The sequence below is a fragment of the Typopeltis vanoorti genome, chromosome 6 (genome assembly GCF_054136105.1).
Source record: "Typopeltis vanoorti isolate ZY-2024b chromosome 6, IOZ_Tvanoo_1.0, whole genome shotgun sequence".
Classification (NCBI taxonomy): domain Eukaryota; kingdom Metazoa; phylum Arthropoda; class Arachnida; order Uropygi; family Thelyphonidae; genus Typopeltis; species Typopeltis vanoorti.
Genome location: NC_143554.1, coordinates 131,096,440 through 131,119,336, shown reverse-complemented (window position 1 = coordinate 131,119,336; position 22,897 = coordinate 131,096,440). Strand labels below are relative to the sequence as shown.

Genomic DNA, 22,897 nt, shown 5'->3' with positions numbered 1-22,897 from the left:
GATATCTAGTTGGAAGAACATAAAAAAATACATCTATAATCATGACAATGAATGGTGAGGTCTAGCAAACCATGCCTTGAACACACACACAATCATAAAAACCCTATAGTGCTTCAGTGAGGAATCATAGCAGGTTCAAATGTGAGTTGCCTTTTCTGGAATCTGCAGCTGCCCTTAAAAACCAACCAAATTTAAATTTAATTAAGTACAGATTTGTTAAAACTTCCAAAAACATGGGAAACAGTAATTCTTAAGCATCTCTTAGCCCTAGGATTTTTGTTAGCACACATAGATGGGTGCCCTTCCCAGCTAGAATTCGAGGCTAAAGCCTCCTGCAGATCCCTAGAGACCAGAAAAATAGTCTGCTATAGCAAGGTTCACTACGGTGTATTAAGGGGGGGGGGAATTGCTCCCTCCACTCCATTTCCATGATGAGGAAGAAATGTGAAACAACAGAAGAAATAAAACAAAAGAAATTGAGGAAAATAACAAGGATATTGCAGGAAATAGCAGAAAATAACAAGACAATTGCAAGAAATTCCACACTGACTAAAGGATTAGCAGAAACTAAAAAAGAAAACAAAAATAACATGAAAAAACAGTACATATACACACAATAATGGGAGACACAAGAAAGAAAGAACAAGAGTAAATGCAGAATTAATGTTAAACTGTTAAGCAAAGTCAAATTTTGACCAATTTTTATGGCTAGATAAACCTGCTTTGTGAACTATTTTGAAAAATAACTACCATCTTTATTTATTTTTGCTAATCAAGTAATAATAAGACAATAATAAGGCATTGACAGAACAAAGAATGCGTGTTAATTTTATTATAAATTAAACCCTTGTGTTATTTTAATGCAGTTAATTCTGTTTTTTTTATTATTATTATTTTATAGCAATGGAGTCAACAATATTTAAAAATATAATTATATTTGAAAAGAAATAAAAATAAGACTTGAATAATTCAGTGCTATTGTATGGATGATCTTACATTCTAATATAACCTAATAAATAATTTATTCTTTTCATTTCATAACAAATAACATAGACATTATAAAAATAGATGGAATAATGACAAACAATAACTGAAATAATACCAAATATGTCATCATCAAATTCCCAACTTGTACACTCAAGGGATGTTCAGGATATTATGATGGCACTACATGAAGAACTTGCATCATTACTAACTTCTTATCAACAATTTTCCTCTAAATCAATCTATCACCTGTCAAGACTGCAACATTATCAGATCTTATATTTCTGCCTTCTGAGGCACTTTTTACTATCAATCCACCTAAATGTTGGTCTTCCTGCCAACCTGGCAGAGAACACCTGTTTTGCTAATATCAAATATGTTCACAATAATAAATGTCTGACTGACTGAAGAACATTTTATGTTTTATGCTCCCCCCCCCCCATTTAAACATAACCATAACCAAACATTTCACTAATTAAATTTTATTACCATATGTTAACACAGGGATTGGCAAGTTGGGATAGATGGTCAAATATATATATATATATATATATATATTTTTTTTTTTTGGGGGGGGGGGCACTATCAATTCAAGAGTCTCAGTTAATGGTGCATTAGTAAATAGCGAAATAATATCAATGTAAAAAAATTCTGTTCGCTTAAAAAGTATATTAAATAATCATATTCTAAAAAGTTCAGACAACAATTAGCTCTGATATTACTTCAATACTTAGTAATGTACCATTTACTGAGATCCTTGAATTGATAATGTCCCATTTCCCTCTCCCGATTATTTCACATGGAAAAGATAAATATAGAAACAGATGGGACAATAATGGGTTCATCCCTTTCCTCTCTCTCTCTCTCTGGCTAATTTCTGCACAGAACAAGCACACAACAAAGCCATGCTCACACCAATGGCTTGGCTGTGATATGTAGATGATGATGGATTTGCTATTTGGCAAGATGGTCCAGACACATTAGATACATTCTAAAATCCATTTTACAATGAAAAAGGAATCAAATAACTGTTTACCCTTCCTAGATACACTAATCATATGCCTTCCAAATGGCTCATTATCCATTTTCTATTTACGGAAAGCCTATACATACTGGAAGATATTTCCACAATTACATCATTCAGCACAAAAGAATGATATATTAAAGACACTAACACATAGAGCTCGAGTTATCTGTTCCAATGATACTGCTCTTAACACTGAACTCATCTATCTTAGCCAATGGCTATAATCCTCCTCCAAAAAGACTTAAATCCACCCCTCCCACCCCAAATTCTCCCTTCACTAATAAAAACCACATTCCATACATTCAGGGCACATCTGAAAAGATATCTTAGAGGGCTTAATAAATACTAGCTCTACACCACATTTAAACCATACATAGGTGGATTGATACGGTACAAAGTGCCTTAGACGATAGAAATATAAGATCTGATAATGTTGGAGTCTTGACAAGTAACAGACTGATTTGGAGGAAAACTGTAGATAGGAAGTTAGTAATGATGTAATTTTTTTCATGTAGTACTATCATATCCTGTACACCCCTTGAGGGTACATGGCAGGAATTTGATGATGATGATGATGATCAAACTGGCAACCCTAATATGCTCATATAAGGACATGCGCTCTCCTTTTTTCACATCCAGGAGTATGTGAAGTGCCATGTACTTTTGACTTTGCTTACTATGGTCAGACAGGACAATCCATCGAAAACTGCCTTGGAAAACATAAGAAATACATTTCGTTTCATTGTTACGGCAAGTCAGGACTAGCAAACCATGCCTTGGACACCACTTTACACAGGATTAGATGGAAGAAAACTAAAGTACTACACAGAGTTCCACGTCAGAAAGACTTTTTTTGGAATCACAGCTGCTTTAAAACATTCCCCAAGCCTAATTTATTAATTTTTGTATCAATTTATCAAACATCTCACGGTCATTTTAAGATCGAATTAATACTTCTTAACCTCTCTCTCTCTCTCTCTCTCTCTGTATTTAACAACAGATGGTGCCAATTAGGACTTTAGTTCTCTGTGTTGTCCATTAGAATTTTAAACTGTTTCCAATGTTAACTAATTGTTGCTGTTTGTGAAGTGTGACAAACTGTTTGTGCTTGAAGATTATGGGTAGAAAACTAGTGAAATATCAGTAATTAAGTAAATAAACCTATTTATTTTCTTATTAGTGTCTTGTGTTGTGAATTAAACCATGATAAAAAATTCAACAAGTCTACAAGAATGTTTCAAAAGTTAATGTAAATAAGTTCAAGCAAAGTTATCAATTTGATGCACCGTGTGAATAAAGCAAAATAACCAAACTGAATTAGGAGAATAAAAAGTGATGTATGGGAAGGTCTAATTTTCAGATATTCTACTCTACTGCCATGATAGCAGTGAAAAAAAAGAAAAGGCTGGCTTGTTTGGTTTCAAGGTGGTGATAACAGATATTTTCCATGTTTTAGCAATTTGTTCATATTTTATAACAATGTTACCGCTAAGTTGAATAAAGGGAATGGATACCCTATGATACTGTTAGACCGTTGCTAAAGCATTCGATGGGATATCACATGAAAGGCTGTTGCATAAAAGGGAGAATATGGGATTGGAATATAAACTAGGTAATTATTATAAACACAACTAAACATAAGCAGAGATCAAGATTAAATGGAAATAGCAGAAGAATTGGATAAATACTAGATCGACATAATAGGTGTTACTGACACAAAGAAGACAAAAACATGCAAAATCTTTCTAAGCAACAAGATGTTATATTCAAGCAACAACCATAGAAAAGGAGTAGCTATAATATTAAACACTAAATATAAAGATCATTTTCTTGAATAGCAGGGAACATCAAGTTGAGAGATGTGGACTAACATCAGAATGAGGAACTGGATAATGAGACTTACTTGTGCTTATGGTCTCACAAAAAGTTTTACTAAAAAAGGCAGCTGAATTTTTAAATTTTTCAAAGCATTAAAGAAGGCAGCTGATAAAATGAAAAAGGAAAAGTTGGTTCTTGTTGGAGTTGTAAATAGCAGGAAGAGTAGGAAATGATTACCAGACATACGAGAGTGGTCTGAGAAGTTCTTGGCCTAACAATGAAAAAACAAATTTATAATTTCGAAATTATTTTTATTTCTCAACATAATCTCTCTTAAGACTAATACATTTATTCCAGCGATGCTCCAGAGCCATTATCCCGTTCCTACAGTGGTTCTCAGTAAGATCTCCAAAATATCCCTCTAGAGCTGCAATCACTTCTTGATTCGAAGAAAAATGCTCACAGGCGAGGAAGAGTTTTAGTTTGGGAAAGAGACAGAAGTCACAGGCAGCCAAATCTGGGGAATAGAGTGGATGTTCCAACAATTCATAGTGCAGATCCCTTAATTTCCCCATTGCCAAAATACCTTTGTAGGCAGGTGCATTGTCCTGATGAAAGATGAATTTTTTCTTCTGCAAACCAGGTCGTTTAACACGAATTTTTTCATCTAGTCTGGTTAAAAGATTGGAATAATATTCCCCGGTTATTGTTTTACCCTTTTCAAGATAATTAATAAACAAAATGCCTTTAGTATCCCAAAACACCGATGCCATGACCTTTTCTGCTGATGGAACCGACTTTGTCTTCCTTGGTGCTGAACAACCAGCTTCTGTCCACTGTTTTGACTGCTGTTTGAATTCTGGTGTGTAATGGTGAATCCAAGTCTCATCCATAGTAATAAATCGATGCACAAAATAAATCAGTTTTATTCTTGTTAAAATGCTCCAAGCACTGTTAGAGATTGTCATGCGAGTGCGTGTTTGATTTGCTTGCGCAAAGCTTTTTCATTTGCAATTCTTCATGCAAAATATCACAAATTTGACTCGCCGGTCATCCAATACCATATCGTGCACTCGATCAATGATTTCTGGTGGTGTTATACTTTTTGGTTGTCCTTCACGTGGATCATCTTCGAGACTGGTATGGCCATGTTTGAACTCAGCAGCCCATTTCTTAACTGTTGAAAACGAAGGAGAAGAGTGCCCATAAACTTTTATGACTTCAAATAAATTTTTTTTTTTGGCATTAAACCTTCTTTTACAAAGAATTTTATAACCGCACGATACTCAATTTTATCCATTTCAAGAGATACAGACAACACTTTTGTTACAGACAGCTGTATAAAACAAACTACTTGATAGAATGACATGCAAATTCACATGGATGCTTATGACAGATGTACCAACTTAGAAAAATAAAATCTTGCCGATAGTGTTGCCATCTATGGTAGAAGCCGAGAACTTTTCAGACCACTCGTATAAGAATGTTTTGAGAAAATTTGGAGAAAACTTAAAAATAATGGTAAGTAATTGCTAGATTTCTTTTCAGGACATGGACTGGTTATTACTAACACCATGTTCCAACATAATAATGTGCAAAATTCACATGGAGAGAAGATGCAAGGAATAAGAAAGTCTCAATGATTATGTTATTATCTACAGCGATGCTTTCCCACTGATTCAGGAAACAAGAGAATACAGAGGATTTTAAATAGTAAGTGATCACCATTTAGTATTCAGTAGGATAAAACTAACCTTCATATTGATTTCAAACTGAAAGAGTTTGAAACCAAGAACCAAACTTTGGAGATACAGTGGCAAACTCTAAAGAAAACTTGGATTCAGCTCGAGAGACATGTGGTGAGGTATTCTGCAAAGGTAGAAAAATCAGTACGCCATTATGGACTTCAGGAAGTTAAAGAGACAGTCAAGCAAAAGAAGAAAGCATATCAAAAGTTCCTTGCAAGTAAGTCTGCTCGTGTTCTTAGAGAATATAGAAAAAAAAAAATGTAAGAAAGCAAAGCATTGTGTAAAATTAGCTAAACAAAAGACATGGAAAGAATTTGGTAAGAACATCATCATCATCAAATTCCTGCCATCTACCCTCAAGGGGGTGTACAGGATATGATAGTACTACATGAAAAAAATTAAATCATTATTAATTTCCTATCTACAATTTTCCTCCAAATCAGTCTGTTACTTGTCAAGATTCCAACATTATCAGATCTTATATTTCTATCATCTAAGGCACTTTGTACCGTATCAATCCACCTATATCTTGGTCTTCCCCTGGGTCGTTTTGCTGCCAACCTGGCAGAGAACACTTGTTTTGCTAATCTTCCCTCGCTAATTCTGTTTAAGTGACCATACCACCTGAGATTAGCTCTGCTAACATTCCTGGATGCTGACAATGTCAAGTTCTTTCCTAATATCCTCGTTTTTAATATGATACTGCCATTGATGCCATCTGTTCAAGCCTATAATCTTTCTCAGGACTCTCATATCTGTGGTCTCTAGTCTTTGGTCAAGTGTTTTACTTCTGACCTAGCTCTCAGATCCATAAGTTAAAAGTGTCTTGTATACAGCTAATTTAGTGTTCCGACTAATTTCTTTCTTATTCCATATGAATTTATTCAATTGACTTCCCACCTTACCAGCTTTGCTGATTCTGTTGTCTATTTCTATATTTAATTTACCATCTTCACTAAAAATCGTGCCTAAGTAGCTGAAATGTTTTACTTGTTCCACAGGTTTTCCATTCACAACACAGTTGACATTTTCAATGATTCTGCCTATTTTCATTGTCTTTGTCTTTTTATTGCTGACCTTCATACCATATCTATTACAACAGCTATTCAATTTAGTTAGAGAATCTTGCAGACTTGTAGCGGATTTATTTAGAAGTATAACATCATCCACATAAAGCAAAGAGCTGACATTAACATCTCCAATTTTGATATCAGTTTTAATACCACTTTCCTTCATAATGTGATCCACATAGATAATGAATAACCGAAGGGATAATGTACATCCTTGTCTAACACCAGATTTAATATTAAATCATTTTCCTGTACTTCCTTCAATTCTAACTGCTGACTTACAACTCAAGTAAAGACTAAGTATTGCTTGATATAATGCCCCATTGACACCATATAACTGCAGCGTATTGAATAGCTTCTCTCTTGGCACCTTGTCATATGCCTTTTCCAAATCGACAAAACTTAAATACAGATCTGTATTATATTCCCATGCTTTCTCAACTATTTGTCGTAAAATGAAGATCTGATCCTGACGGCCTCTATTTGGCCTGAATCCAGCTTGTTCTTCACTAAGCTTTTCTTCCACAATTCTTCTCAACTGTTTCTCAAGTATACTTGCATAGATCTTGCCAGGAACACTCAGTAGGGAAATACCTCTGTAATTCTCACATGCAGTTTTATTTCCCTTTTTATATATGGGTACTATGAGAGCTCTACTCCAATCATCGGGAATTCGTCCCTATGCCCAGGCTTTCTGAACTATGCAGTGCAGCCACTGTAAGACGCTTATACCATCATACTTCAGCATTTCTGGTCGAATATCATCTACTCCTGCTGCCTTTCCACATTTTAAGCCTTTGAAGGCTTTTTCTAATTCAAGTACGAATATGTATTCCTGACTGCAGGCCTGGTCAGTGTTTTTTACCACTGTGCTGTCATCACTGCTTGTTTCATTTAGCAGTTTTTCAAAGTATTTACCCCATACTTCAAGGATATCTTTTTCTCCCGTTTTCATGTCACCTTTATCATCTCTAACTCCTTTCACAGCACTCTTTCCTCCATTCCTAAGCTTCTTCAACAACCTCCAGAATATTTTGCCACTTTCTTGATATTTATTTTCTATATTCTTGCCAAAGTCCTCCCATGACTTTTGTTTAGCTAGTTTTATACACTGTTTAGCTTTCTTACATTTGTCTCTATATTTTCTAAGAGCACAAGCTGACTTATTTGACAGGAACTTTTGATATGCTTTCTTCTTTTCCTTCACTGCCTCTTTAACTTGTGTCCACCAGGGAGTTCCGATTTTTTTATCCTTACACACAACCTCACCACATGCCTCCCTGGCAGAATCAAACAATGTTTTCTTCAGAGTTTGCCACTGAATCATCTCCACGGTTTGATTCCTGTTCTCAAACTCTTTCATTTTTTTCTTCAATAATCTTCGTGTATTTTAGTCTACGGTTCACATCTGAGAGCTGCTCAACTTTTTTAAATAGTGATCACTTTCAATTTCAAATCCTCTGTACACTCTGGTGTCCTGAACCAGGGAGAAAACATCACTATCAACAATAACGTAGTCAATGAGACTTTTCTTATTCCTAGCCTCTTCTCTCCATGTGAATTTGTGCACATTTTTATGTTGGAACATGGTGTTAGTAATAACCAGTCCATGTCCTGAGCAGAAATCCAACAGATATTTGCCATTATTATTAGCTTTGCTCTTTTCTCCAAATTTTCCCAAAATATTTTTGTATGTCTGACAGTCATTTCCTACTCTGCTATTTAGATCCCCAAGAAGGACCAACTTTTTCTTTTTCATTGTGTCAGTTGCTTTTTCTAAAAGCCTCAAAAAATTCCTCCACTTCTACCTTAGTAGAACTTTCTGTAGGACCATAGGCACAAATAAGTCTCTTGACCAGTTCCCCATTCTTATATTTTCCCACAATACTCTACTTGAGATTGACTGCCATTCAAGAAGATTAGCCTTGTATATTGTGTTGAATACTATGGCTACTCCTTCTTTTCCTTGATTGTCATTGCCTGAATATAGCATTTTGTATTTATTGCTCAGAAAGATCTCACCAGTTTTGGTCTTTTTTGTTTCAGTCACCCCTATTATGTCGATCTGGTACTTATCTAATTCCTCAGCTAGCTCCAATTCTTTGCCATTCAAGCTTCTTACGTTGATAGTACCGATCTTTAACTCTGGTGATGTTGAGTTGGGGTTTGTTTTCAGATTTGTTCCAGTAGCTGACTTTTCGCTGTTCGCCCTGGTTCCCAGGCAAAAACAACGGGGGCCTTGTTTAACCAGGCGACACCCCAGCCGGCATGAAATTTTGTCATGTTGTACCATCATTTTTTATTTTGGTTTAACCAATAAGAATACAATTTGAATGGCTAAATCCCAAATTGCCAGCCCATCCTCGTTCGTTCAGTATCCAAGTAGATACCCAACAGGGTGCACCACGAGAAGGTGAGGAATGGACATTAGGTCAGAAGCAATGGTCGGTTCTCCGCATTCCTTTAAAGGATATGTGGAGGTCTCCTCTCAGTTATACAGCTTTGACCTTTAAGCACCCCTGGTAAGAATATTAAAAATAAATATCTGGAAGGTGGTAAAATATTCTGGAGGTTATTGAAAAAAAAGTTAGAAATGAAGGGAAAAGGCACTACAAAATGAATCAGAGATGATCAAGGTGATATGAAACCTGAAGATAAAGATATTCTTGATGTATGGAATAAATACTTTGAAAGATTGCTAAATAACAGCAAGGTGGTAGAAAACACTCAACAGGAATGCTATCTAAAATATACATCTGTACTTGAAGTTCAAAAATCTATTACAAAACTGGAGTAGATGGTATTTGACCAGAAATGCTAATATACAGAGGTATAAAAGTTTTACAGTGGCTACATTGCATAATTCAGAACTGGTTAGAGGGTCGAATTCCAGATGATTGGAATAGAGCACTCACAATACTCATCTATAAAAAAGAAAATAAAGCTGAATGTGAGAATTACAGAGGAATTTAATCTTTTAAGGTACCTGTGGAAGAACTATAAATAATAAATTACACGATAACCACAGTAATTAACCTTAATGAAATAAAAGTACAGATATTTTGTACAGAAACTAACAGTACATCATCAGTGTAAGACAACAAGCAAATCAACATCATATCAAATTCCTGCCATGTACCCTCAAGGGGTGTACAGGATATGATAGTACTACATAAAAAATTTACATCATTACTAACTTCCTATCTACAATTTTCCTCTAAATCAGTTTGTTACTTGTCAAGACCCCAACATTATCAGATCTTATATTTGTCATCTAAGGCACTTTGTACAGTATCAATTCACCTATATCTTGGTTTTCCTCTGGGCCATTTTCCTGACAATCTGACAGAGAACACTTGTTTTGCTAATCGTTCCTCGCCCATTCTGTTCAAGTGACCATACTACCTGAGATTAGCTCAGTCTGCTAATGCATTCTTGGATTCTGACAATGTCAAATTCTTTCCTAATTTCCTCGTTTTTAATATGATATGGCAATTGATGCCATCTGTTCACGACTCTAATCTTTCTCAGGACTCTCATATCTGCGGTCTCTGGTCAAGTGTTTTACTTCTAACCCAGCTCTCAAATCATAAGTTAAAACTGGTTTGAACACTGTCTTGTATACAGCTAATTCAGTGTTCTGACTAATTTCTCTCTTATTCCATATGAATTTATTCAATTGACTTCCTACCATACCAGCTTTGTTGATTCTGCTGTCTATTTCCTTGAATGGAGAACTTGTTCCACAGGTTCTCCATTCACAACGCAGTTGACATTTTCAATGATTCTGCCTATTTTCATTGTCTGTCTTTTTATTGCTGACCTTCATACCATATCTATTACAACAGATATTCAATTTAGTCAGGGCATCTTGCAGAAGATTTATTTAGAAGTATAACATCGTCTGCATCAAGCAAAGAGCTGACATTAACATCTCCAATTTTGATATCATGTTTAATACCACTTTCCTTCATAATATGATCCATATAGATAATAAACAGAGGGGATAATGTGCATCCTTGTCTGACAACAGATTTAACATTAAACCATCATCCTGTACTTCCTTCAATCCTAACTGCTGATTTACAACTCAAATAATGACTACGTATTGCTTGATATAATGCCCCATTAACACCATATAACTGTAGCATACTGAATAGCTTCTCTCTTGGCACTTTGTCATATGCCTTTTCCAGATCGACAAAACTTAAATACAGATCTTTGTTATATTCCCATGATTTCTCGACTATTTGTCGTAAAGTGAAGATCTGATCCTGACAGCCTCTATTTGGCCTGAATCCAGCTTGTTCTTCACCAAGCTTTTCTTCCACAATTCTTCTCAGCTGTTTGTCAAGTATACTAGCATAAATCTTACTAGGAACACTCAGTAATGAAACACTTCTGTAATTCTCACATTCAGTTTTATTTCCCTTTTTATATATGGGTACTATGAGAGCTCTACTCCAATCATCTGGAATTCGTCCCTCTGTCCACGCCTTCTGAACTATGCTGTGCAGCCACTGCAAGACCCATATACCACCATACATAACCATTTCTGGTTGAATACCATCTACTCCTGCCTGCCCTTCCACATTTCAAGCCTTTCATGGCTTTTTCTACTTCAAGTATGGATATGTATTCCTGACTATATGCCTGTTGAGTGTTTTTTTACCGCTGTGCTATCACTGCTTGTTTCATTAAGCAATTTTACGAAGTAATTACTCCATACTTCAAGGATATCTTTTTCTCCAGGTTTCATGTCACCTTTATCATCTCTAATTTCTTTTACAGCACTCTTTCCTCCATCTCTGAGCTTCTTCAACAACCTCCAGAATATTTTGCCACCTTCTTAATATTTATTTTCTATGTTCTTGCCAAAGTCCTCCCATGACTTTTATTTAGCTAGTTTTACACATTGTTTTGCTTTCTTACATTTGTCTCTATATTCTCTAAGAGCACAAGCTGACTTATTTGTCAGGAACTTTTGATATGCTTTCTTCTTTTCCTTCACTGCCTGTTTTACTTCCTATGCCCACCATGGAGTTCTGATTTTTCTATCCTTGCAGACAACCTCACCACATGCCTCTCTGGCTGAATTAACCAGGGTTTTCTTCAGAGTTTGCCACTGAATCTCTAATGTTTGGTTCTTGTTCTCAAACTCTTTCATTTTTTTTTCCAATAATCTTTGTGTATTTTAGTCTACAGTTCACATCTGAGAGCTGCTCAACTTTTATTTGCTTTAAAACTTTCTTACATGTTATTCTTTTCAATATGAAATACAATTTTATCCTGCTGAAGACTAAATAGTGATCGCTTCCAATTTCAAATCCTCTGTACACTCTGGTGTCCTGCACAAGGAGAAAACATCACTATGAACAATAACATAGTCAATGAGACTTTTCTTATTCCTAGCCTCTTCTCTCCATGTGAATTTGTGCACATTTTTGTTGGAACATGGTGTTATTAATAACCAGTCCATTTCCTGAGCAGAAATCCAACAGGTATTTGCCATTATTATTAGCTTTGCTCTTTTCTCCAAATTTTTGCAAAATATTTTTGCATGTCTGAAAATCACTTCCTACTCTGCTATTTAGGTCCCCAACAAGGACCAACTTTTCCTTTTTCATTGAGTTAGTAGCTTTCTCTAGACCCTCAAAAAATTCCTCCACTTCTACCTTAGTAGAACCTTCTGTGGGACCAGAGGCACAAATAAGTTTCATTGTCTAGTTCCCCATTCTCATATTTAACCACATCACTCTACTTGAGACTGCCTGCCATTCAAGAAGATTAGCCTCATATTTAGTGTTGAATACTATGGCCACTCCTTCTTTTCCTTGATTGTCATTGCCTGAATACAACATTTTGTATTTATTGCTCAGAAAGATCTCACCAGTTTTTGTCTTTTTTGTTTCAGTCACCCCTATTATATTGATCTGGTAATTATCCAATTCCTCAGCTAGCTCCATTTCTTTGCTATTCAGGCTTCTTATGTTGATAGTGCCGATCTTTAACTCTGGTGATGTTGAGTTGGGGTAAGTTTTAGGATTTGATCCAGTAGCTGACTTTTCACTGTTCGCCCTGGTTCCCTGGCAAAAACAACGGGGGCCTTGTTTAACCGGGCGATACCCGAGCTGGCATGAAATTCTGTCATGTTGTACCATCATTTGAAATTTTGGTTTAAGCCAATAAGAATACAATTGTCTATAATGAAATGTCTATATACGGCATAAAATGCCTATTTTCATCACACACTAACTAAAATATGAATATATCGCTTTTTTCATTTTAAGTTTTAAGTGAAAATAAATAATAACCACCTGACATTATAAAAACATTTATAGCTAAAATAAACATTTTTGAATAATTATTTAAAAAATAACAAACCCTTCCATCTGAGTCTGAGTTTTCTTTTTCTGGATATACTGAGTAAGAAGGATGTAGAGATGTTGGATTTCCTTCCGATTCATTTTGTAAAGATGCAGTGGAGTCTTGGTTTGCTGTTGACAGGTCATCAACGCTTCTGTATGGTGGTGGTGGTCCATTTGCTGTTGAAGGAGTGTTTTCAGAATAAGGTGGTGGTTTGGGAAGGCATTCCACTCGCCGAACCCCATCACTATTACTATAAGCCACGATGAAACCACCATGCGAAGAGAATGCAGAAGGATATGATGAAAGTGGAAGTCTCTGGTAGGCATCAATCACTCTTTCTTCATTTCTTAGCTGTGTGATTTCAGAATCATCAGTCCAAGAAGATGTATTCTGAAGGAACAAACATTAAATGATAAAATTAATGTTACCATATTCATAGTAAGCAGCAACTTGCACTCAATATAAAATAGTGATCAAATATGTTCATGACTTTACAAATATTTAGAAATTCAGTTACAGAATGCAACAATAAAGATTTTATTGTGCGGCATACCACCAATCAAAATAATACTAATAAACATCGCAAAACATTAGAAAAAAGAAATTACTGAACATTATATACATCAATCATCGTCTAACTGAAGTATAATGGAGAGATACTGAAAAAAATTTCAAAAACCAAAACTTTTTTTTTTAAATACAATTTTCCCCAATAAAAGTTTTGGAAACTTATGATGCTATGGGTGAATCAGTGGGCAAATAAATTAGGATCACTTCTCTGAAACAAATGGTGTTTTCTTGCCACTTCAGTCCTCCAATAAGGCAATGAAAATCATACAATCTGATAGCAAAGTGATGCTCTATTAACTGTCACCGAGAGACCTTTCCTTTCAAACTGTAATGTTTCATTGTTGCTGCCAACACCTTTCATATCATATGACTACTAACTTGCAAACTTTCATATTATTTCACATCATGGTTCACTCCAGACCTTCTCTAGAAATCGGAGGAACAATCCTGAACAGCTTGGAACCAACAAGTCTTCTGATGCTGGTGATATTCCTGCCCTCAACTGTGTTCCAAAATTAACACCTAATATTCAGCCCCTCTCCAAGAAAAACACAGTGATAAGTCAGCCATTTAACTATTGTCTCATCCTTCACTGCAGTTGTATCAAAAATCAGAGAAAAAGTGATCAAGAGTCAACGTCTTTGTCACCTCAATCCCACCAATTAATTAGTGACCAGCAATTCTCCCAGTGTCAATCTAATCATCAACCACCATCTCTGGACATAAGCCAGAAAGATTAGTAGAAAGTCATAATAGTTCTTGATATTTAGGGCTTCTAACTTGGTCTAGCAGAAAAGCCTATAATCCAAATGATATAGTCTGCCTTCTAATCTCTGCGGTTGGGTGGCCAGTTTTTCTCTCTGATTGTTCACTGTTATTGTGGGGTATCCTCTACTTAGATTTCTTTACCAATACAGAGTATCCAAGGGTTTTGTACTTTCATTCACTCATCATCTTATACATATGACTTGCTCACTAACCACACATGCTATTCATAGTCTTGTTGATAATACACTCCATTTCTCATTTGCTTCAGGATATTCAATAAGATTCCACAATGGCATTCATAAAGAGTTCACTTTTTTACCAATCTCCAGGAAATATTAATTTTTTTTTCCTCTCTCTATTTTTTATTAAATTAAAAAAAAAATTTTTTTTTTTTTTGGGGGGGGGGGGAATAACTGAGTTTTACACTTTCAGCCTTTCCTTACAAAAATACATTGCATCTATAGCTTATTTAATCTCTAAAAATCTTTTTCCGTTCACAGCACCATCATTTCTTACATGTACAATTATTATATTAATCTGTAATCCACTCAACCTTGGAATAACCTCATTTGGGATAATTCAACAAATGTAAAAATGCTTGATGCTATCCCAAGAAGGCAATCTCCTCTCTTACAGACATGCTCCAATCACTTTCTAACAGACATTCTGTTTCTACTTTATTCTACAGATATTTTCATGGGTACAGTTCTCCAAAACTGGCCATTATCCTTTAATCCAATAAAGTGCATAAGAAACTGCTGGTCAGCATCCACTGCCTGTCTAGCTTAAAACTCATCATAAAATTCCTGATATGTGGCCTCAGGGGGTGTGTACAGGATAATTAATACAGGATAGTACTACATGAAAAAAGTTACACCATTAATACCTTCAAATCAACAATTTTCCTCCAAATTAATCTGGTATCTGTCAAGATTCTAATATTATCAGATCTTATATTTCTGTCTTTTAAGGCACTTTGATGCAGCTCAGAACTCTCATTTCAGAGGTTTCCATTCTTAGATCAAGTGTTTTATTTCTAACCCAGCTTTCAAGATCCATAAGTCAAAACTGGCTGGAACACCTCTTATATACAGCTAATTTAGAATTTTGATTAATTTCTTTCTTATTCCATATAAATTTATTCATCTGACTTTCCACCAGAGCAGTTTTACTAATTCTGTTGTCAATTTCCATATTTAATTTATTATTACGACACCTCCAGGGAGCCCGATGACTCATTGAAGGAGGGCACCTACTCTACAACTTTGTCTCCATCACTCACAATCCATCAACTACAATGAACTACAACTACTATCATCATCTACACCAATGCCATCTACCACCCACCACTACTAGTATTTTTACAGACAATCCCAAACATCCATCCCCATGACGAGATTAGAAATTGCAGCCATTTGGTTGGAGAGCAGATACACTAACCACTCGGCCAACCAGGCCAGTAATTTACCATCTTCACTAAAAACTGTGCCTAAATAGCTGAAATGTTTTCTTGGTTCTACAAGTTCACTATTCAGAATACAAAAATACATCACACCTACAATGCATATTTTGATGTTTTAAATGTTTTCCTTGTACAGTAACCCCCTGAATTACGTAAGTAACGTGTTCCGTAAACCTTTACGTAAGTCGAATTTGTAAATTGTTTAAGTGTAACTTCGTAAGAAACTGCAATATTTATTATTATTATATGTATGTATATATACAGATATGTACAGTATATTATTTACACAGTATTATTTTATAAATGAAACATCATGCAATAGTATTTACTCAGATATAAACTATAAAAGTATGAAAAATATATAAAAAGAAACTGAAATAACACTTTTCAAATAAAAAACTTGTGACAGCTAATTTAACTCTGTAGTGGGAGAGTTGGCGCTGGTGGTGGATGGTTGTGAAGAGAAATGCTGTTCTCTGGCAACTTCTACCCCTCTCGATATTGAAGGATGAGCATAGTCGGGGCCGTCTGAGTTGTCATCTTGAATTTGTTGTGAGCGGCATCTCACAAACATGTCTAGAGTAGATTGTGTGGTCACATGCTTTTTGTCATCATAGATGGTCTTGTAGCTAGACATATCGGAATGGATACGGCAGCTAACTTTCTCGAACCGCTCGGTGTTTGGATCCATCAATTCTAATTTTGCTAGCGTCATGTCTATCAGGTTAAAAACATCGGCTAGTCCCTTTGTTGTAAATTTCTTAACGTCTGGAGTTGGCGGTTCAATTGGCATAGTATTTTCTTTGGAATTTTGGAATGCCTCCAACTGAATAAGGTCATCATTAGTAAGCTCTTCATCGTGACTCAAAAGAAGCTCATTAATATCAATGGTATCCATTTCCAGCTCTAATTGCTCTGCCAGTTGCAAACACATCTCCGTCGCTTGCTGTAATTCTTGTGTCAACTCAACAACCGTATCAGTCATTGTCTGCTCTCCTTCCTTTAAACAATTTTGCACCATTTCTGGGCAGAGTTTCTTTCACACATCATTCATTGTTGTTTGCTTGACTTCATCCCATGCCACTCCTGATGTTTTTGACAGCATCAAGGATATTATAATTCTTCCAAAAATCACATAGAGTAATGCCCTCACCACTATCAATGGCCTTGATTGCTTGGGAAAACATACGCCGCAGATAGTAGGCTTTGAGAGTCACAATAGCACCTTGATTCATAAGTTGCAACAGTGTGGTGGTTCTAGGAGGCAGGTAAACAACTTTTACGTCAGAATGAAAGTCATCCAACTCTTCCGGGTGGCTGGGAGCATTGTCCAGGAGGAGAAGTACTTTAAATGGGATTTGTTTCTTGGCACAATATTCCTTCACCTGGGGAATGAAGTGGTTATTGAACCAGTCTACGAACAGCACACGTGTAACCCAAGCCTTGGTACTGGATTTCCAGATTACGGGCAGCCTACTCGGGTCAATGTTCTTAAAGGACTGCGGTCTCTTTATATACACTGTAATAGTACACTGTAAGCGGTTTAAGTTTCAAGTCACCTGAAGTGTTGCCACCAATCATAACAGTGATCCGATCTTTTGCGACCTTGAATCTAGGCATAGATTTTTTTCTCTTTTGCAATAAATGTCTATGTTGGCATCCTCTTCCAAAACAGAGCCGTTTCGTCAACATTTAATATTTGCTCAGGCAAATATTCCCCTCCTCAATTATTTCTGTCAGAAGTTTGGGAAATTTACTTGCCATGTCTGTATCTGCACTTGCTGCCTCACCTGTGACTTTGATGCTGTGTAGATTTGTGCTTCTTGAATCGTTCGAACCATCTAGCACTAGCTTTAAATGCACTCTCCGTGTCCGTGATGCCGGCCCTTTCTTGTAAATCTTTATGTAAAGACCTAGCCTTCTCCTGGATAATCAGAAAACTCAACGGTATTCGCTTCTGTGTCAGATCCTCGATCCAGTGAGACAACAACAATTTCTCCATCTCTGAAATCAGGCCCAGCCTCTTGGTTATGATCGTGCCCTTCGACGTTACCGTACCTTTCATGCTTTCAACAATGCGAACTTTATCCTTCACTATCGTATTCATTGTCAAAATAGGTCGATTTATATCCCGAGCTACTGTTGATATAATTTTCCCATCTTCATACATACGAATTATTTTCAACTTTTCTTCTAAAGTAATTGTAGACTTTGTTTTTTAGATTTATTAACAGCGCATTCGGTTTTGCGTTTCGAATCCATTTTAAGGGTAAATAAACAATGAACACTAACGGTAATAAACAAGTGACTAAACTAACCACGCGAGGCATGGACTACTGACGGGTCAGGGGAAGGAGGGTTTAAGGTGTCCTTATTTCTAATTAGTAGGTTTCAGCTTGAATGTTACGGCTTTTGCGCACTTGCCCTCAGCTGCTCTCGGCGTTTACCGGTAACCTGTCACTGCCTGTTACTATTCGTTACATTTGCTGTGAATGCCGAGTCTAGTTAACATTATTTCATTGCATACTGCAATGGATGTCAAAGAGGCAAATGTCACAAACATGTTCATATGCACTAGTAGTTGATATTTACATGAAAATAAATACCAAGAAAGTGGCAAGTTATTCAAGGTTGTTGAAGAGTGCTGTAAAAGGAATTAGAGATGATAAAGGTGACATGAAAACAAAAGAAAAAGATATCCTTGTGGTATGGAGTAATTACTTTGAAAAATTGCTAAACGAAACAAGCAGTGATGACAGGACAGTGGTAAAAAACATGACCAGGCATGCAGTCAGGAATATATATCCATACTTGAAGTAGAAAAAGCCATGAAAAGCCTGAAATGTGGAAAGGCAACAGGAGTAGATGATATTCGACCAGGAATGCTCAAGTATGGAGGTATAAAAGTCTTACAGTGGCTGCACTGTACGGTTCAGAAGGCCTGGACAGAGGGATGAATTCCAGATGATTGGAGTAGCGCTCTCATAGTACCCATATATAAAAAGGAAAAAAAAACTGAATATGTGAATTACAGAGGTATTTCTCTACTGAGTGTTCCTGGTGAGATATATGTAAGTATACTTGAGAAACAGTTAAGAAGGATTGTGGAAGAGAAGCTTGGTGAAGAACAAGCTGGATTTAGGCCAAATAGAGGCTGTCAGGATCAGATTTTCACTTTACGACAGATAGTTGAGAAATCATGGGAATATAATAATCTGTCGTAAAGTGAAAATCTGATCCTGACAGCCTCTATTTGGCCTGAATCCAGCTTGTTCATCATCAAGCTTCTCTTCCACAATCCTTCTCAACTGTTTCTCAAGTATACTTACATATATCTCATGAACACTAAGTAGAGAAATACCTCTGTAATTCACGTATTCAGTTTTTTTCCCTTTTTATATATGGGTACTATGAGAGCTCTACTCCAATCATCTGGAATTCATCCCTCTGTCCAGGCCTTGGCCTTCTGAATTGTACAGTGCAGCTACTGTACTTGATAATTTCTGGTCAAATATCATCTACTCCTGATGCGTTTCCACATTTCAGGCTTTTGATGGCTTTTTCTACTTCAAGTATGGAGATGTATTCCTGACTATATGCCTGTTGAGTGTTTTTTGATGACACTGTGCTGTCATCACTGCTTGTTTCATTTAGCAGTTTTTGAAAGTAATTACTCTATACTTCAAGGATATCGTTTTCTCCTGTTTTCATGTCACCTTTATTATCTTTAATTCCTTTTACAGCACTCTTTCCTCCATTTCTGAGCTTCTTCAACAACTTCCAGAATATCTTGCCACCTTCTTGATATTTATTTTCTATATTCTTACAAAAGTTCTCCTATGACTTTTGTTTAGCTAGTTTTACACAGTGTTTAGTTTTCTTACATTTGTAAGAAATTCTAAATTTCTTACAAATTATTCTAAATTATTCTAAATTATTCTAAATTAGTCAGCTTGTGAGCACACAAGCTGACTAATTTGCCAGGAACTTTTGATATGCTTTCTTCTTTTCTTTCACTGCCTCTCTGTGTCCACCATGGAGTTCTGATTTTTCTATCTTTACAGACAACCTCACCATATGCCTATCTGGCTGAATCAGCACAATGAATCTCATAAAGCACCAACTATGAATCAAGCTTTTGAAGAACTTGAACAACCTTATGATGGCTTTCAATAAGATTTTGATCATCCAGCAAAATCCCTAGTATTGAAGCTTTAGTGTTTCTGCTGAATGTGATACGTCAGAAGACACAGCTGGACTTTCAAGAAATGAAAATCTATGTCAAAATAACTATTAATATGAGAATTTGTTATGTTTCCTAGTTTTAATTAGAAATTAATTATTTAGAATATCTAAGAAATAATAAATTATCTGACTGTTAAAAGCTACAATTCTGCATAAATAGGTCCCCCCCCCCTTTGGTTAATCTGCGATTGTTTTCTCCTTTCTCCTGAAAAAATATGCAGAATCCTGAAAATTCCAGGTTTTGTATGCCTCTGATCAAGGGTGTGTGTTTAAAGACAGGTTTACTGTTTAGTGAAAAAAAAAAAAAAAAAAAACTGCTATTTATATATTAGAACAGATGCATTGCTATAAAAAAGATCTATTCAAGTGTTCATTTTAGAAATTATGGACTTTACAACCATCTTATAAATAACTATTTTAATTTCCGAACGTTTAGACCTTCATATTAAGGTCATCATCTGGAGTATATACAAATATACAAGGACAAGCTGAGTTACATTTCACACAGTAAGCTAAAGAAACAATGATTTGATCACTGGTTATTGTACTGGCATGACCTCTAGTGAAAAAAAAAATGTAATTTTATCTGTAATTTTTTTTCTTTCTTTTCACTAGAGGTCATGCCAGTAGAATAAACAGTGATCAAATCATTGTTTCTTTAGCTTACTGTGTGAAATGTAACTCAGCTTGTCCTTGTATATTTATATATACTCCAGATGATGACCTTCATATGAAGGTTGAAACATCGGGAAATTAAAATAGTTATTTATAACATGGTTGTAAAGTCCATAATTTCTAAAATGAATGCTGATCACTGTGTAACACTAAAAGAACAGAATCTAATCAAGTGTGTTTTTCCTCTCATAAAGGAGAGGACAGGAAGAACTATTAGGTTTAATTGACAATCAGGAATCTGAATCCAGGCTCTTTCCCAGCTAATATACGATAATAATGGCTACTACATTTAAGAGAAAGCAGAGAAAGAGAGAGGGAGAGAGAGAGAGACAGCTGTCTCTCTCTCTCTCAATTTGAGACAGCAGTTATTCAGCTGTCTCAAATGCACAAATCTAGATACATAGAGATTAAGACTGAGGTGTATAGCAGTATCAACCAATGTGGAATGGAATATGCACCTTGGAACCTTGTCATATGTCTTTTCCAGATCTACTAAATGTAAATATGGATATTTGTTTTATTCCCATGATTTTCTTATTTATCTTAAAGTGGAGATCTGATCCTGGAAGCCTAACATGGATTATGCTGCTCTCAATTCACAGTGTATCTTCTTGCCGATATCACCCATTTATAAACACGTTGGTAAGGTTTGGTGAGACCAAACCTTTCCATGTAGTCACTCTAGACATTTCCAGGTATAGAGTTTGCCACAAAGGCCTACTTGCCAAATTACCATCTTATGGTCCGCCTTTTGCAGATTGCCAATATCCTGTTTGGTTCTTTACTATGTGGATGTCTTTCTTTCTTTCTTCCATTGCTGGAGTTCCCCAGAACTTTCTAGTTTCATCTATACTCTTTCTCCTATTCAAAAACAGCCGTCTGTAACAAACACCAAACCCTATTCACAGTTTTCCTTGGTGACAGTACTTTCCATTCTTTTTTTTTCATTTTACAAACTGCAGTACTCGTGTACTCCAAGCTACAAGATCTTCCATAATTAGTGCCTTAAATAATGACCTTCTTGCCACATATTTCAATGGAGTGAGAATAATTTTGACTTCAAATGTATCAAAACACAATCCTAACTTATTTCATGCAAGAACATCCATACTTACCTCCTCTCATCACTGTTAATGCTGAGATATCCCATGAGATCAGATATTCGTTTTAGACTGGCTTACATCTCTAGCCTCTGCTGATCATAAGCACATTACATCTATAGCCTGTTCTTCCTCCAAACATTAGGTGTCCTTTTCCACTAAAGATGTTACCTCTAACATCTCCTAACATTGCATAAATCCCAAATCTGCACTACTCTAGAATGCTGTTCTCACATATGGGGTAGTGTACCAAAAACCTCTCTAAAAATGCCTGATATTTACAAGAGGATGATCCAGTTAACTAGTGACTCCTCTCTCTCACTGACCATCCAATTTCTTCCTGATGTTCTATTTTTGCCTTATGTCTCTTATGTTCCATTTGTACAAAAAAAAAAAAAAAGAAAAAAAAAAAAGAAAATAAATAAAATTAAATAATAATAATTATAATCCTCCCCTCAAAATAAGGGTGCCCATTAAACAGGAAATACATAGAGCTACTTGTAAGATTACAGCCTATGCATGAGAAAAAAAGGGGAGAAAGAAAAAAAAAAAAAAGGTCATGAAATACAAACCTGTACATAGACAAGGTTAAAAATAAAAAATGAACATTTGTAGCAACTTTACAAATGACAAATGTATATAAACCAAAAAAAAACAAAAAAAAACTTCTGATTACCTTGCTTTCCTAGCAAATCTAAACATGTTAATTTATCACTTACTGTTCTTTGTCGCCTGTTTTCCATATGAGATTGATACCAAGGCCATGGCCATAACCATCTTCTGTCTGTTGATCTTGGATGTCTAGTAGCATGAAGAGACATGACTGAGCGACGAAGATGTATGCGACATATTGCGACTACCATTATGGTAGTGATAAAGATGAATGCAATAGCACAACTAACTATTGTGTATATTGTTGACTGAAGAAAGTTAATGTCACTATAATGATGACGTTGTAAAGGAGACACTGATGACTCAGATCCTTCTAATGAAATTAAAGAAAAAAATAAAAATTGTCATTAACTGCAATGTCATTTTATAATGAATACGATACAAAATCA

At 35.7% G+C, this 22,897-nt stretch overlaps 1 protein-coding gene across 1 annotated transcript in view; it reads right to left on the bottom strand.

Annotated features, from left to right (window-relative positions):
• LOC150105949 (uncharacterized) overlaps window positions 1-22,897 on the bottom strand; it is a 140,557-nt gene that overhangs the window by 12,630 nt on the left and 105,030 nt on the right. The window contains exons 7-8 of the mRNA XM_090393711.1: window positions 22,556-22,821; window positions 13,032-13,406 (exon numbers count right to left, since the gene is read on the bottom strand). Coding sequence (XP_090249837.1) covers window positions 13,032-13,406; window positions 22,556-22,821 — 641 coding nt within the window. The remainder of the gene's footprint in view (window positions 1-13,031; window positions 13,407-22,555; window positions 22,822-22,897) is intronic.